Consider the following 18,992-nt stretch of genomic DNA (forward strand, 5'->3'; position numbering starts at 1 on the left):
TTTGAGGCTGAGTCGACCTAGGGGAGGCCGAGGAACGGTCCAGGTAATTGTCACTGGTGTTGGCCGTGAGCAGGAATCGAACTCTGGTCGCCGGGTTTGTAGCGCAGCGCGCTACCCGCGCGCGCTGCCGCTCCCCACAATCTACACCTCCACATGCACACGCGGACAAAGGGCCCACAAGCACATCCTTCCTTAAGAATTGAGTGCACAACTAAAGCTTTCTACTTCCTGCTCAAAAGCCCAACACGCGAGTCACAAGAGCTGCACAGAACTAAAACGAAACTGAAAAGAGCAATATCGTGGTTGCCCTTGCGCATCGCAATTAGGGACCATCTGCCAAGAAGCGACACATTTTTTCATCGTCCTTTGGCCCGACATTTTAAAATTTCCTTGAATTGTACTTTAAGCTGTCAGGAAATGCTGCGCAAACTTCCAACTGTATGCAGAGCTGTCTCAACACGAAGCCAGGGGTCCTGTGCAGATGTTGGCGAGGGGGAGGGGACTTAGAGACGTAGGGTTAAGAGGCCAGTACGATGCACCATGGGCCAGCACCACGCCCAACTGCCTTTGTCTCCCCAGTGCTGATGTTTACACTGTTCAACAGGTACTCCTATAAGGCCGAGTTGACCTACAGGAGGCCTGTGACCGGTTCTGATAGTACTCGCCACTGATGTTAACCGTGGCTGGTAATCAAACTCAGGTCGGCGGCTTTGTAGTGCTATCCAGTTAACCACCGCACCACCGCTTCCTGCTACACGCAGACGCAAGAAAGAGAAATGGAGACACTCAGAGAAACATGACGTGGGACAGACATGGAGAGAGAGACATTGTGATAGACATTGAGAGACGGAGAATTATGGGGCACTAACTGTATGGGCACGTACCGCCGTATAATACTCTCAGCTTTCATCATGTTTTACTTTCTTTGTTTATTGCGTTTATGTCATTCGCAAGAGTGGGCGACTGCGTGCAGGTGCATTGGTCCAAATAACCAAAAAATCACCCACATATTGCTCAATTGGGATTATACATAGCAATCATCGCCTTCCCCCCACTGTGAAAACTTCACAGGACCCTCCTGAAAAAGAGCCACGGGGTTCGGTGAGGCTTTTCTGAGTAAACAGGCGAAATTATAATAACATCTCAAACTCATTGGTTTATTTTGACAGCGGTGAGCCTTCCCCGCACGCAAAAAAATGCAACCGAATAAAATTACAAAACAGGACAGAGTGAGGTAGAGGCAGCGCCAGTGGCAGCAAGCTGATGCCCTCTCCCAGGGGGCAACGTATGCGCGAGACAAGCCGGGTCGGGAGCCGAAGTGAAGAGAACTGAATTGTCAATCCGTCCTTCACTGGGTGGGGCCTGGTATGATTGTGACGCCTAGGGGTGTAAGAAAATTCCCCACGACACAATCTTGCAAGAAGGGAACACCGTGTGCCAATGCGTACAATAACGCAATCATTGGCTTAGCACCCGAACAATAAAGCATAATTGAGAAAAAGGAAAATGCGTTGCATGCATCACCACATTTTGCTTTACGTTGCAATAAATTCAGAGCCTCGTTTCTGAACTCCCCGTGTGCGATCAAGAAATCTCGCGGGTCATTGCCTCAAGTATATCGAGCCCCCCCCCCTCTCCTCCCCGGTTTACCGGAGTACAGGCAGCCTGTGACGCCAGCCGCCGCGTGAACATTACACGCATACTTTCCACCGCTAAACAACAACAAGCGGATGGCTGGTAACAGCAGGCCCTCCCCAGGACAGCAGACCAACAACGGGTTCAGCCGCGAGTGGCCGCCGCCTTGTTCCAAACAGGCTGGAGGCTGCGGAAACGGGAACCGTGTCACCGTAACCCAGAGAAAGGGTGATGATGCTCCAACCCCTACCGTTCACCATTAAACCAACTCCCACTGAGGTCGACTGGAGCGTTCATCCCACCTGTCAGTGGATGTCTGCAACGACTGTAAAAACCCTATGGCTGCTTGGGGCTGTAATGATAGTAAACAAGGTAGAGGAGCAGCCCTGCAATTCCATGCTCAAGCACTTCAAACCACCGAGGTGTACCCATTGATATTGCTGGGTGAACGGAAGCAGGGAAATTTAAGAAAACCGCCGTGCCAGGAGAATGAACTGGCGAGCGACCTCTGCGTTTCAAGTCGAGCGTGCTGACGATTACACCACGGCATCAACAACAACAACAATGCCCTTAATTTACCCAATACATCCTCACTGAGTTGCAAGACTCGGTTTTTTCTGGAGAGTACTGCATTGGGATATCTGGCACATGCTGTTTGAGATTCTCTGGAATGTGAGAGTACTGTCCCTGGAGAAAACCCACGCTTACAAGGGGAGAACATTCCAATCTCCGCATGGATAGCTTCAAGCACCTAATGCTGTACTACCATAATTTGGACACCTTTTCCGCCACGTAGGTGTATCTAACCAGGTACAAATCTGCTCAGCTTTCAAAATCTGGCATATCTTGTCGCGGCTTACAATAACCCAGCCTTTAAGGTTATACAGATGTGCGCAAGTCTCCGACAGCATTTTCTGCCATTGAAGGTTCTCGCCATGACATACCTACGAAAACAAACGAAAATCTCCCTCCCTACGCACACTACCATGGAGATAACAGTTCACCACCACAGCAATGCGTACGCCATTGGTGCAATGTGACGCGGTGATAGGATTTTACCTGCGCACTTGCGGTTGACAGAGTGATAAGTGCACTCGGATGTCAGCATAGAGCCGTTGTTCTTGCATTGTTACGAACCATCTCGGGACACACAGTACCCTGGCCTTCACGACGACGGCATACAAGACGTGAGTGACATGTAGACAAACAACACAGGTGTATTGACAATATAGCTGTGGTATTGTATAACGTTTCGCAGGTGAAAATAAACTGAAAATATGCTGTTTATATAACAATGGTTTTGTGCCAAAAGTCAAAACTCAAAGCCACCCGCATGTTTTGATGAAATAATATAGCATAGTATATTAAAAACGGATCTGGCTGCATCGATGGTGCAGTGGGGGTTAGCACCTCGCCCTATGAACCCAGCGATCCGAGAGTTCTATTGACATCCATGGCTAACGTAAGTGGCAGGTGATATGTGCCCGGGTCTACCCTCCCCTTCACAAACCTGCACTGACCAGCGTGGTGAAGGAAGGTTAAACAAACCCCTTTGTCCGTCAAAGCGTGGAGACGCTTTCTTCCACGAGTTGATTGACAAAGGTCTGTGATTTTTTAAAAATAACATTTGAATTCAGTCTTTGTCAATCCGCTGCTGGATATGCCATGTCGGCCATGTCGACCATGGGGTTTCTTTTTTACGCCATACCTCGCCATGCTGCTCAGTGCAGATTGGTGAAGAGGGGGGTCATGGAGCTGGTTCATAATGACTTGCCACCAATGTTCGCCACATCCAGGAACTGAACTCAGGTCAACAGGTTTATAGTGTTGTGTGCCAAGCGCTATGCCAGTACTGCATGTACTTAAATACGTAAAAAAAGCCTAACCTCCAAAAACATCGTGTTGACAATAAAATACCTCATAGTTTGGCAGGCAATTATCATTAATTCCTAAGAAGTAAAACCTTAACCCAGCCGGAGCAACAACACAATTCAAGGTTCCACTTTAGCAATGATTTACAATGCAGGGCTCACACAGACTTTGAGATTTTGGCAATAAACACTTGTTTGGTAATAAAACAAGGGCTCACAGGATGAGGTGGGTTGGCTATAGCTGGAAGGAAAACACTGCTAGTGCACATTGCAATCAAACCACGGGTGGTATATTAACCAGCTGGTTGCCGGCTTTGTTGTAAAAACTGCTCAGGCTCCAGCAGACACAACACAGATTGTTAATGGCCCTACACTGCTGTTTGAGAGGTACACAGGGCGAGACTACTGCACTGATAAAAGTGCACAAGCAAGGTCCACGTGATATCCTGTGCAGACCAAGGCAGGCCTGTCAAGTGATAAAGACACTTTTAATAAACCAATATAAAAACACATGCTGGAGCAAAACATACACTGTAAGGTAAAGCTCTGACATTGTTTTGCTCATGCCACTGCTCGCAAAAGGGCCTCCACCACTATTCTGAGCTCAAGGAAGCCCCTCTAGATAGTAGTACAGTACTCTTAGTTTTTTCGGTAAAGTCACGTAGGTAAAAAATGAAATTAAAATTAATAAAAATCACGACGTTTCGGAGGCAACACAAGTCTTCGTCATCAGGTGGGACCGTCACAGCTGAATTTGCTGTATCAAGTGAGGCAGGGATTCCAAGATGCAAGTTCTTAAATACAAGTTAAGGGGGTGGAGGGGGGAGGAGCTTATCAGAATGTGGTAGCCAATGAATGGAACGTATTGGGAGGGGGGCGGGGCTAAAAGAGAGCACGAGGTGCACGTAGACGTGGACGTGTTTGTGCGCAAGCCCCTGTTGGTGCGCATGATGACGTATTGGAAGGGGGGGGGGCTAAAAGAAAGCAAGAGGTGCACGTGTACGTGGACCTGATTGTGCACAAGCACCTGTTGGTGCACATGATAGAAGAGAACGAAAATGCCCATGTTGTTTTTACCAGTGTTGGCTGACAATCAAATACGAAAAAGGCGTCTCGAGAAGCTGTGACTTCTTGTCTCGTTGTCTGTTTAAAATTATAACAGTTAGGTGAAATTCCTCCCCGTAGAGGGTAATAATTCACGAAAGCTTCAAATCTAGAAGTAGTACAGTAGTTGGCCTACCCTTCAACGCTGGCCAAACATCTTGGAAGAGGATGGAGTACAGCCATACTTGACCACCACCACCACCACGGGTGAGCTGTCAATCGACTATCCATGGTGTACTCATTTATACTGCTGGATGGACAGAGGCTGGCTTGGTGATTAAAGAAACTTGGTGATTGTTTCCACTGCCACGCTGCGATATCAAAAACTAGCAACCTCTGAATTGCAAGTCCTGTGAGCTAATCATTACACCACGGCATTGACCGTACAAACAGACAATATGAAGAAATTTCGATTTAAAGCTTTTGTGACTGCAGCGATTGATTCATATGCTTGGTTCTTTCGTTAAAGTCACGTAGAAGGGCAATAATAAAAATAAAAAATAAAATTATCACGACGTTTCGATTGCAACACAAGCAATCATCATCAGGTGTGAAACCCATAACAAGAAATGTTTTACAGATTTTCACACCTGATGATGATTGCTTGTGTTGCAATCGAAACGTCGTGAGAATTTTATTGTTTTATTTTTATTATTTCCCTTCTACGTGACTTTACCGAAAAAAGCAATAATATAATAAAAATAAACTCAGTCGAGTCGTTTTGACTGTTGGGACAAGTGCTGTTAGCGAGCATCTATTCATGCCGTTATGGTGTACGAAGCTGTCACCGCACATAGCTGCCTTTATCTCCCAAGTAGGGAGTACACACAACATACCGGGCGACATATTTATCGCTCAGTCAACCTAGGGGAAGCCCACAACAGGTTCTTATATAACTTTCCACTGATGGTAGTAGCTGTGGCCAGAACTCAAGTTCGTGGGTTTCTAGCACAGTGTGTTGCACATACACATAAACAAAGACCCCTGAATCGCCTGTAACAGACTGTTGTGTCAAGAATAGAAGTTTTTGGGTTAGATCACATAACCCAAAAACCTCTTGTGGATAATATCAGTCGTGAAAGCCCACGTGGTTAAACTGTTGTGGCAAGAGCGGTTAGCGAGTACCTACGACGGCTGGCACAGCACACGAGGGTGTGGGTGGCCAGCAGCCACGCCCGGCCGCCTTTGTCTCCCAATGTTCACACACTGCACCAGGTACACATTTGAGGCCGAGTCGACCTAGGGGAGGCCCAGCACTGGTTCACATATTCACCGCTGATGTTGCCCGTGAGCAGGAAAATAACTCGGGTCGTTCGATTCGTGGTGCAGCGCGCCAACCGGTACACATCCGCACCAAACACCAGAGGTGGGACAAAGTCATTGTTATGCAAGTCCAAGTCGAGTCGCAAGTCATCAAATTCATGACTCGAGTCTGACTCGAGTCCAAGTCACATGACTCGAGTCCACATCTCATAGGTGGGACAAAGTCATTGTTATGCAAGTCCAAGTCGAGTCGCAAGTCATCAAATTCATGACTCGAGTCTGACTCGAGTCCAAGTCACATGACTCGAGTCCACATCTCATAGGTGGGACAAAGTCATTGTTATGCAAGTCCAAGTCGAGTCGCAAGTCATCAAATTCATGACTCGAGTCTGACTCGAGTCCAAGTCACATGACTCGAGTCCACACCTCTGCCAAACACACACACATGGCTGCATTTACTACACAGCGTCCTAATGAATAAGTTTACAGCAGTGTACAAGAAAGAGCGTGCAATTATTCCACTGTCATGCATGCATGACACATGAAGTTGCAATTCCAAAAGCAGAGAACAAAGAACAATGAGTGACTGCTGAGTTTACACGTGACCCCCAACTTTCACTGGCAGTCGTGTAAACAATGCATCGATCTGGCCCCGAATTCGTCCACATCCATGAACTGTTGGAGCGAGCCCGCAGATATAAATGTGGGTAATTTTTTTTCTTCCTTTCTCGCAGTTCGTGAACCATGGGTGAGAAACAATAAACACACGTCTATCGGTGGGATAAATAAATAAGGGGTGGGGGAAAAAAATCCAGCAAGCCCTTTCGTACGGGGCCACGTTTGCTTCTGCGTGCAATAATGCGGCACTCCGCATGTACGAAACGTCGTGGCACACAGAGCCAAGGGAGAGAAATCTACGATGAGAAATATGCCTATTATGTGTGTTTTAAAATATATTACGAATACAAAAGCTCGATCTCCATGACTGGGATTGTCAACTCGGAAGGCCAACCCACTCTACTTTGATGTCACAGGACAGAATGCTTTATGCAATTGGCTTTTTTTTTTAAAGGACAGTGCATTTTCCCACTAGGGGTTTTCCATTGCGGGCGCTTGACAATGTCAATAGAGTGGCAACCAGAAGCGGAGATTTACCTACTGCGGCTTGGCACGCAGTTGCATAATACGCAAATATGTATTGTCCTCGATAAATGGCTTTTAAAGGCTGTAAAATAGGTGTAAAGCCATCACTGTGAATTGTGAAATAGAAATGAGTTTTGGCAGTGCAAAGCATACGCAGAACTGCCAGAAAGATTACCCAAACTCAATGCCCATTTAACGTAGAAAATATATTGTCTAAAAATGCATCAAGGCTGGTTTAAAGACCACAGTACCCTGTGTGGCAGGTCATCATAATTCCATAATTCAATTTTCGAAAACATTAATTTTTTTTTACTTCATTGCAGTTGAAGTCAGTCTGTGAAGCCATTACACTACATGTGTTATTAAGCAACAGCATGTTTCCAGACACGACAGTGCACACTGCAGAATGTGAAAGTTTGTATGTAGTAATTAACATTTCCCCATGAGGTTCATTGTTTAGATTTTTTTCCAAACAGTTTTGTAATTTCCCCCCTAATTTTATCCCGATTGTGCATCGCGTCACAAGACAAATTAGCCAGTCGGATCTCTCGCAGAGCAGTGAGAGAACGACCCGTGGAAGCAGATATTACAGAGCTACCTCTGAGATCCTTTCAAGTGACGTGTGGTCTGCACATCAGAGGGCAGCACTAGCCAACCACTCGGCAAACGAGAGTGACATTTGTCAAAAGAGCTGGAATCCAACCATATCAGTGCAGAACCAAATGTCATATGATGGTGTTTTTGTGTTCAGTCACTGGTGACCGGGATGCCGAGACCATCAACTCATTACATTTAAGGACCTAGTTTAATCACAGGCAGCTGTTTGAATTCAAATCCAGGATCTCAACTAGTGCCAGCTCAGCACTGTGACATGAGAGCCACTTGGCCACCTCCATGAGGTTATACATTTTCTTTAATTATGATGCTGTCATAAGACATGATTTAAGACTGTGGGACGTGTCAATATTAAAGCTAAGTTTGGGTGTGTTACTTTAGACTGCAGGAAATATTTCAGACACAATGTTTGGTGTTTTTCTTTTACTGTATTTCTTACGATTTTGGACAATACATAATTACTGTGGCCTTGAAGCTTCTTGGAAAGCTTTTATTATTTAGAAAAAATTAAGACTGACATTACTCTGGGGATTAGGGCTTGTGTTCGGCAAACAGAAAAACAGGCACCGATATGAAAATGGATGCACATGACCAATCATGCTCAAGCATTCGTGATACACGTGGGATTTCCAATGCAGAAATAGACTTGGTTAACAATACGGTTGCTTAACGGCAACAGGGGAAATGCTCAACAGTAAAAATGGTGCTGTTTGGTAGCGCATTGTGGGTCCTCCAGAAACCCCCATATTAGTTGAGCTCGCCTGTGAGAATAATGCCAACGGTTGAATATTTTTTTCCTATCCCCTTAACCACGTGCCTACATATTTAAAAAGTTGCTAAATATTTAATATGCTATTTTTGAACTCGCATTGAAAATGGCACACGTAATAATGATCCGCACTATATATCCTCTTCCACAAAGCAATGGCTCACCGCAGTATGTTAAAATGATAGGTACAGTATTGTACACCTATAATGATATTCTGTGCAATCAATCTATACATACAACAGGTTGGGTGGGATGGTGGTGTAGTGGCTAGCACGTTGAACCAGCAATCCAATGACCTGAGTCAAATTTGTGAATTATATCTGAACCAATCCTGGATTGATGCCTCCTTCACCGCATGGAGTGGGGAGGCCTTCATCCAGCAGCAAGTAGATTGTGGCTAAATCTTGACTTAAAGTTTTCGTGACTGCAGGAATTCAAATTCTTTGGGTCTTTCGGTAAAGTCACGTAGATAGGTTAAAAGAAAATAACAAAAAATAACAAAAGACTATGACGTTTCGATCGCAACACAATCGTTTGTCATCAGGAAGAAGAAATGACGAACGCTTGTGTTGCGATCGAAACGTCGTAGTTTTTTTGTTATTTTTTGTTATTCTCTTTGAACCTATCTACGTGACTTTACCGAAAGACCCAAACAATACGATTGTGGCTAATGATGAGGACGACGAAGCTGGATGTGTAAAAGAGCTAAGTTACCAACACTGTACATTTCCACCTGCACAAAAAACCTCAAGCCGCACGTGTTATAATCGACTTCACTCCCTGTGGCGAATAGTTCCTGTTCTATGGGGAACAAGAAACAGCTTCTTCATGACCACACTGAACTCAGCCGTGGCCGAACTGGACCACTCAGACCGTGCTGACATGAGGTACATCGCAAACCAGTCACACCAGCCCACACAGCTGGCAGGGATATTACCGACTCGTTAACAGATCAGTATCGCCCACCAGACAGAAGCCAACACATTACATACTTGCATGTTGTAAGCGTGAAGCGCTTTATTGTGCGTTTTTTTCCACAAACACAATTGGGTTCCATCCAGTACATCACTGCGGCATCCTTCATATGCAGGCAAGGTGGCATTTCGTATTTTTTTTCCTACAGACATATCTGTAACCTATGGCTACTGAATAATTAGACAGTGTACAGTATTGTACTTTGACCCATCTCGGCCATTGTGCGTCCCTGCAAAACGTATTGGTCTACTCTCCTGCATTAACGAGAAGTGTTGGAAGAGTTAAGTGTACCCACAATTTACCGTGCCACACGCACGGCTATGCTGATGGACTAACTGTGGTGTACCCATGATACTGCTGGGTGGACTGAGGTAGAGGTGATCTAAGAAACGTGCCCCTTATTTGGCCTGCCTCGCCAGAAAATGAAATCGAACCAGTGACCTCTGGATGGCATGTCCAGTGCACTAACCATGAACAAACAACATTATTTGAACACAATTGTGGCATATGTCTGCAGAACAAAAGCAGAAGTGTATCCCACTCCCTCGCGTGAACCATCAACCAAGTCACCTGGGCAACCTCAGAAAATGCAAACCAATGTGGATCCCGCAAGCAATTACAGTATGCACAACCACTCAACTTTTAATGAACCATCACCATCATCCTCATCATCAGCCATGGTCAATGTACTGTATTGCTGTACGGGAAGGCCTCCCGTAGCTGTCAGAATCTCTCACCGCTTAATGAATACGTAACATAAGATCGTTCGACTTCTATACAATGCCACAGACTCCAAATGACAAGCATGCACTCATCGGATGCAAATTCGACTGTACACGCGTGCATTTAAAGGACCCAATGTGCAAACGCAGGACAACTGCAGTCCTTTTTAAGCACCGGAGTGTATATCCAATTACTTTGCCAAGTTATATTTGTCCAGTCGAGGTACAAAGCAAACAGTCACGATTTTAAACCCTGGGGGTGTTCAAGCAGTAGCCTGCTTATTTTCTGAGGGACAAGAATGGGGGATGAACACATGACATGGTTTGACAATATTTTTGTCATTCCCACCCCCCAAAAATGTTATCCCAATTGAGCAATTGCCATCATTTTTAAATCCTTTATATTAAGTTCACTTGCTTGCGCGCTTACGACCGTGCAAATCTTTCGGTCGTTTTTTTAACCCACTTCCCGTGATCCAATCGAGCTGACATTTTGCACACAGACTCGTTGTGCATGAAAATTTATTTTCGTGAAATTTTTTTCCAAAATTTTACACTTTTTAGGGAATTTTTTAAAATATTTAATTACCAATTGCTTAATGGTGGCAGGCAATCATCTGACCCATAGGTGGCAGCCATCTCAAGCCAGAGGACGAGAGGACTCGAGCAGCCACGCATATAAAGGATTTATAGTGAAAAACTTTGTTTTTACGGGTTAATTTTTATGAAACAAAGTACGGTACCCATTTGAATCTCCTGCAGATGAGCGCAACCCTCCATGCATGTTAAAGAATGGCCCTCCTAAGAATGGCTCCGGCTCTTTCACGTTCGCTTTGCACGTGGAAGTCGGGTTCATCACGTGACAGTCAAATCTACACTTGAAATTATCAGAGCCCAAATTCCGTCAAATTAAGTGTGAAGCAAATAGCTGCGTGTTTTTTTTGTGTGCCGCCATTGGTGACCGGGCTAACATGGAACATTCACGGACTGTGACTCTTTCATTTCAATCAAACTACGTACTTTACATTAACAGTACGCGGTAAACAGAACCGGATTGGTGATATTCCATGGGGCTCATGTTGCCTGTTTCAGGTGCAAGAGGAATTATCCCTCAACTATTCACATCCTCATCCCCTCATACCACGTGTTGCTTATCTGGTGCTGTTAACTTCTATTTACCATGGCAACAAACCCTCTCTCAATGTGATTTAGTTTTGGAGGCCACATTTTCCCATTGGGCGACCACATCAGTGCCATCAGAAGCCGAGATTCAGCTATTGGATGTTTACTTCTTCCGAATGTGGAAAGAATTTATCTGGAAAAAAAGTCAGATCGTGTTTTTTTTGGATCATATGGATGTCAGCCTCTTCCAATGGGATAACACTTTGAAGTTCCAGTGCCCTCACACAACACAATAAGTTATCGGCTCATAGGTTCAATAGTTTAGTCAAGTATTCGTGGTTTAAATCAGGATACATGCCTGAGTTACATATCACACCAATTAAATATTGATTAGAAATGGACATCTTCAAACAAAGCTGTCAGAAAGTTGTAGATGAAAGTGTGGATGTGATGAAGCCACATTCATAAGATGTGTCCACTGTGAGCTGGGCAATTTCGAACTTTGAATAAATCAGCCCATGGGCCATGAGGGCCAATGGCCCATGGAAATTCACAAATTATTATCTATCACCATGCACTGTCAATGTACAAATTTTGGTTGAAATCGGAGAGTCACACTCTTTGAATGTTCCTTGCAAGTCCTTTAACGTACTAAACTGGAGCACCCATCTTCTTGGTTCTTTCGGTAAAATCACGTAGAAGGGAAGTAATAAAATAATAAAAATAAAACATAATAAAATAATTCTCACGACGTTTCGGCCACAACGCAAGCACCCAGTTTAGTCACATGCGGATGCCTGGAGTCAAACCCAGGACTTCAACGCTGTCAGCTCAGCGCTCCAATCTCTGCATCTCCAAGTCACCTCCGTGATTTGATATATAAAAATATACATATTCCAAACAATATTACACAGCACATATACTATGACACGAGTAACATTGATGAGCCTACACATTTTCTGGTCGTACTGAACTGTAAACGTTAAGGAAAATACTGAAAGCTTAACCTATGAACACAAACCGCATGGGTAATTACAGATGGTTCACCTGTTTTAGTAAGTTTTTGCGGGTAGCTGCAAAAAAATCCCAGTGCATAGTGTGGTGCCTGTTGGCATGGAGGAAAACCCCTTCCTGTAATTGGAAGTATTGTACAGTCCGTGATAAAATACGGGTAGAATTCGGTACAGATTTTAACTGCATTTATTCAATTTTAAAAACCAGATTTGATTTCACTGCTTGATTTGAAGCCACAGCAGCACAACCACGCACGGTGTTCATTCCATTTTTTTTGCCCACGTTCAGCATAACGGTTCGCAAAGAAGTACACGCAGACGAAAGAGATACAGGAAACAGGGAACATTTGGATTAGAGAAGGGACGCAAATCATGGGCATTATACTGACTGTTAAAAGATAATTGGCCTTAGGCAGGACACATCACCCCACCTTGGCTACAAGGGATGGTTGATGGATGAGATGGGTGACAGAATGGCGACCAAAGAAGTTCACGTGCAGAAGTGAAAAAGATTGTGGCATTGCAAAACTGTGAGAGATAGCTGCTGTGGGCTAAGGAATGCTCCCAGCAGTAGATAGACAATGGCTCACGATTATGATGATGAGTGTTAATTGTTTTTGCAATATAAATTGTAAGTGTGCTCAATTTTATTTGCAGTTTTTAACTGTGATAGGACTTGAATGATCAACCATTTACGCTTGTGTGGCTTGAACGGGCTTAACTTGTTCCGTGTCTTTTTTTTTACAAATTGGAAGTACATCAAACATTCTGGTGTTATTTGAGCTCTTTTTTTGCCAACGAGAGATGTAAACAATTTCAAATGAATGTTCTAAGACCAAACCATCCCCCTCCATTTGTACAATTAAGCACTTGGGTTCTGTGGAAGTTGCTCAACTCATTTTCCAATACCAAATATATTAAAACTTACACATTCACTTGTCTAGGTGGAATCCAAATATTATTTCCTTCGAATATTATTGGTGAAATATTCAAACAGTACACATACACGAATAAATTGCACAAGGACTGTGCATATGCAAAAACCACCATAAAATTAAATTTGAGCAAATGTGACCAACTGACAGCTGCAGTGGTACAGAGATAGAAAACTGTGAACCAGTTTTGACCTTATTAGGGCTCATCAGCACAGTGAGTTCTAAGAAGGATGAAACAAAGACAAATCATCTTCTTGGTTCTTTCGGTAAAGTCACGTAGAAGGGAAATAATAAAAATAAAACATAATAAAATAATTCTCACGACGTTTCGGCCACAACGCAAGCAGCCGTGCGTTGTGGCCGAAACGTCGTGAGAATTATTTTATTATGTTTTATTTTTATTATTTTATTATTTCCCTTCTACGTGACTTTACCGAAAGAACCAAGAAGATGAATCCCTGCAGTCACGAAAGCTTTAAATCGAAAAATACAAATCAGTTTAACGCGTGTAACCAAGACAACTGTCTGGCAAAGACAGAATTCTCCAGGCAACATCCTCAGAAAGAGGATGCTTCGTTGAAGCCAGGACAAGGTGGCAACAGCTTACCTATCACTGACAGTGGGAAAATCTTCATCTGACTGACAGTGTGGGGAGACTTCCATCTACCAGTAAATTAACGAAGGGAATGTAAATTATGACTATACTTTTTCTGATACCTATGCCATTATGTAATCTCATGACTCATTATTCGATAACAAATGGCCGGCACGAAAGCACCCAGGAGGCACTGAATACATTCCATCCTGAATAAAATGTCATAAAATAAATAAAATAATCCCCCCCCCCCCCCTTTTTCTAAAGCAAATATCACAAGCCGTGGGACTGAATACATGGGTACGTTTCAAAGCATAAACAACTGCTTCATCATGGAAGCGGGCAATATTCATGCCCGGATGAGCACGAGTCTCAGACAATAACCAAAACGTACCCCTCACCCACATAACAACAACACTGGTTGACATGCCCTTGGCACCACAATCTTGTTACTCATTTCTCAGCAACGTGCTACATACACCATTTTGTTTTAAAGCCCACGTTTCTGTTTTTATTCGTAAACAGTGTGATTAATCTTTACTTTTTTCCATACAAATAAACGCATTTTCAGCTAATGACCAAATCACACGAAATGGGAATGCACCTGATCTCGTCAGATCTTGCAAGCTAAGCAGGCTGGAAACTGGATAGTCCCTTGATGGGTGATCACAATGCATAAAATAGGTGTTGTAGAGGATATGTTGATAGCAGGAGGCAGTACAGCAATAGCCATTGTTGTAATGTACTGTGACCCCATGTCCATGCTCCTTACCTTCACCAACCTGCACTGACCAGGGAGGTGAAGTATGTTCAAATAACCTCCACAAACTGCACGGCATGGGGAGGCCCACATCCAGGAGTGGATTGAAAAAGGGACAGTTCATGTGCACATGCTCAACCTATTTCTCAACGTTAATCTTTGATGAGTTAACACGATTTTTATCAGTGTGAATCAACAGGTATAACATATGATAATTGCTCAGAGTATGGGTTGGACCAGATGACGCCAAAAGGGGCACAATTCAAAGACAATGCACCATCTGAGAATAAGAGCTCGGGGTAAGCATTTACACCGAGCTCTCATACTCTGATGGTGCATTGTCTTTGAGTTGTGCGCCTTTTGGCGTCATCTGGTCCAACCCATGTGAGACTAGGCTCTAAGGAAAGTTGTCTCGGGTGTGGACCAATCAACTTCAAGGACAGTGCATACATTATCAGAGTTATGTTTTTTGTTTGCATTATGACTGCAGGTATTGCGGTCTATGCAAACATGACTCCTTGTAAAAAAGGTGTCAGTTTTGTTGCCAGATAGAAGGGTAAAAACAATCATCATATTTTTTACTGGCAAATGAGGTTCCAATGGTGTAAAGTTATAACATACTCGGGTCAACCAATGATTACTGTCAAAACGACGACTTTGAGAATTTTACTGATGTAATGTAGGTCTACTCGCTATAATGATAGATTCTGATTGCGATGGTGGTGAAAAGTGACCTTTACGATGCTACATGATCGTTATGGTGAAAATGTGCAATTTGCCTTCATGTATGTAATTACAGTCCTGTAAAAGCCTAACCGGCATATTACTTATGGAAGGAAATAGTTGTATAGTCTGATTTTTTAAAATCAGAAACGAAATCACTGTTGAAGAATGACCAGCGAGCCTAATACACGGCTAAGAAAACCAGTGAGTCACAAGCCTGCTGCTAATCAAGCTCCATTATAACCTCTGGACAGGAATAGCATGTAATTCGTTTAATCCTCCCACACTCATTCAGAACACGATTTAACACCTACAATTACAACGTCTTAAGAACAAATGTACGTGAAATACGTGCAATATGCCATTGATTCTTCAGCGAGAGATCAAGTATGTCCAAGTCCCACCTTATTACAGTGCTGTATTTACAGACATTGCCTCTGGCATGACGCCACTATAACTTAACAAAGTGTGTATGTGCGGTTGAGAAACTGACCGCATTAGAAAAGAAAAGACACAACCTATGGTCCAGCAGGTACATACTGTAGTTGTACAATCTCATCCTAAGTTAAGCCACAATCCCTTTTTGTGGGTTCCCGTTTTCGAGGTCACTCCGGTACTCATTTACAGAAGTCGGTGTGACACTGGATGGAAGGTCTTCTTGCACTTTAACCTCCAGACAAAGGCACCTTGACCCATCACAGTTCCAATTGCACGATCGTGATGCTAAGACAAAGATTAGGGTGCTTAAAGCAGGTAGGCTAGATTATAATTTGAATAACGGTGCAGGTTTTTACCACTCTTTTCACACATCGAAATCTTGATCTGGCTTTTTACTACATGCCTTGGGTTTTAAACAAGTTCACCCTTGGCCAACGATGTAGGTGAATTGTGAGATGAAGCAAATTTCAAAACCAGCCAAGAAATAATATCTGGTCTGACATGGGGGTCAACTTTAGCTTCACCAAAACATTAACAGAGTACCATACTTGAGAGGAAATCACCTGGAATGCACCCAACCTCGTCTGACCTCTGAAACTAAACTGGGTTGAGAGCCTGTAGAGTGATTTAAGGACGGATAGGCAATCACAATACATAACACGTTGTTTGTAGGCTGTGGTCGGCAGTGCAACAAAATCCATTGTTGTACAGCACTTTGTAATATTTACAGGCTACCCACGTTCACTAACCCACGTTGATCAATTGATCTCCACGACCCACAATGGTGTGGGAAGCACTCATCCAGCAGTGGCCTGACAAAAGGGCTGTACACGTACATTGTCACCTCAATCCCATAACATATTCACAACTGAAGTCAGATTTGGCCCTGTTACAACGAGGATTAAGGGTTATCAACAGCAAGGACACTAAGAAAAACTGACAAACGTCACCCCATCTCTGAAGTACAAAGAACACATGATGGGAAGAATACTGTGTCTGACAATACCAGATGGGAGAACGACAAACAAGTGCATTGTCTTGAGCGGTGTATTATTACGCATTGTGACAAAAACACTTCTAATGTCCCAAGGGATCCTGGGAGAATCAGGACAGGTGGCAAGGGCTCAACCCCAATGGCTCCCACCACTCACCCCCAAGCAGGTGTGGAGTGAGTTGCACTGGCAACGACTGCGACATCCCAGCAGAGCTGAGCATGTTGAAGAGCCTCTGTCTCCCTCCTCCCACATCATCGGCGCCAGATCCATGGCCTCCTGGCCCCGTGGCCACCCTGCCCCCTGGGATGCCGATTGGTGGGTTGCGGCCCGAGGTGGCGGACGACGACGCGGAGTTTCCGCCGGGAAGGCCATGGGTAGACCGGTGACCTCGGTAGGCAGCAGAGCTGGGCCCTCCATGGCCTGGGCTGGGAACGTCCGAACTGGAGAAGGCTCGGGTGCGGGCATTGGAACTCTGCTTGCCTCCCATGGCCGATGATGTTTGGCTGCTGTTGGCGGAGGCTGATGTTGGTTGGGCCCTCACAACTTCATTACTGACGCAGCAGTGGCAAGTAACTACCAACACAGCAACAACGATGTCTGTGTGACGTGTCCCCGGGACCTTAATCTGAACTTTGTTGCACGTATCACGGGACTTTGATTAATGTTTAGTTCTCTGTAGTGCGAGACCTAACCCCGAGGGAAATATTTTGAAATTCAAAATCAATACGGCCGGGTTCTGACAATTCTGGCAGGTTGTTGCCCACCTACTTTTTCCAACCGAACAGCTGACACTACAAAGTACGAGAGAGCACCGAATACATTTAACTCAGAACACAACTACCACAAGTTCTACCAATACTGCTGCAGTGCAGTACAAACATAAATCATGTGACAGCGCAGCACTTTCAACGACACAACCAAAAACTCAGCACGAATTTGGGAAATTGCTCACAACCACCACTTTGAAAGTACTACCAGCAATCACTACCACCGCAGTACTAACACACATGAGCAGTTCTGTAGGACACTACACAACTGCGATATGCAGGAGTTCTAACAAAGGTTTACTGCAACTGCTGCAGTTTCATCAACACATACAACCGGTGTTACCACAACACAGTGTTGCTCACAACATTAACCACAGTTCCACTATTGCTATATAATCACGGTACTGGTAATACTGGTTACATCAGCGCCTACACTACACGACAGTATTCACAACGTGACTTACCATAGCAGTGGCTGTACTAGCAACACGTACTTGCTACAGTACTACTAAAGAACACGCTACTAACAACCACCACACCAACAGCTCCCAAACAACTACTTTGCACGCAGCGAACTACTTATTTGACGGCACCGTATTGCACTCTAAAAAAAAATGAAACATTAAATTATAAAGCTAGGAGGAGGCGAGGAAAGAAATAAAAAATAAACTCCTAGCGAAGTGGTAGAGATGATATAAAAAAAAATACGATAAACGAGACGCGACAGTGGAACAGAAGACAACGATTTTCGAAACCCTTCCGCTTTCAAACGTTCGCCTCCATGACGGGTCTCCCTCCCTCCTCTCTCCTCTCTCTCTCGACGCAGTCTATTGTTGTTGTTGCTGCTGCTGTTATTGTTGTTGTCAGCGTTTGCTCGAGCGACTGTTGTGGCTGCCGATGCTGTTGCTGCTGCTACTGCCGCTGCTGCTGCTTCTGTTGTTGTTGTTGCTACTGCTGATGCTGTCGCACGCAGGTGACATCATGCGGACCGGACCGCCCCACGCCCACCACGGCGTGCCGGGCAGGAGGCGTGAGGGCGGGCGGGCTTGGGAGGGCTTGGGGGGGGGGCAGTGGCATGGTGGTGTCACCAAACCCATAGCAGCCTGGAGTCTTGTAACAGGGAAATTGAGTTGGCAGGTCCATACGGCGTACAGCCGTTTCGATAGGGGCCACATTTTTTTTGTCTATTTGTTTGTGTTTCTCCCTTGTGATGGGAGTTTGTAGGATGGACGTTGGGATTGATCAAGGGCACGGGGTGGCCCAATACGGTCTGAATTGGTCTGTAATAAGGTAGGGTACCCACATTCTTGGTTCTTTCGGTAAAGTCACGTAGAAGGGAAATAATAAAATCATAAAAACAAAACATAATAAAGTTCTCACGACGTTGCAATCCCTGCAGTCACGAAAGCTTTAAATCGAAAGGTAGGGCACTGATAAGGGGTTGCCAGGTATGGAGTTGGCAGGCAGGTGACATGAAAAAAAAGTGTTGGTTGTTTTTTTTACGTGTTGACGAGATAGAACATTTGAAATCAGGGGAGGTGCATCAG

At 44.5% G+C, this 18,992-nt stretch overlaps 1 protein-coding gene across 1 annotated transcript in view; it reads right to left on the reverse strand.

Annotated features, from left to right (window-relative positions):
* Window positions 1-18,421, reverse strand: part of LOC144723275 (E3 ubiquitin-protein ligase znrf2-like) — a 33,751-nt gene extending 15,330 nt beyond the window's left edge. The window contains exon 1 of the mRNA XM_078601879.1: window positions 16,835-18,421. Coding sequence (XP_078458005.1) covers window positions 16,835-17,165 — 331 coding nt within the window. The 5' untranslated portion in view covers window positions 17,166-18,421. The remainder of the gene's footprint in view (window positions 1-16,834) is intronic.
* Window positions 18,422-18,992: the final 571 nt, after the last annotated feature.

Source organism: Lampetra planeri, chromosome 17, assembly GCF_965212315.1.
Source record: "Lampetra planeri chromosome 17, kcLamPlan1.2.h2, whole genome shotgun sequence".
Taxonomy (NCBI): domain Eukaryota; kingdom Metazoa; phylum Chordata; class Hyperoartia; order Petromyzontiformes; family Petromyzontidae; genus Lampetra; species Lampetra planeri.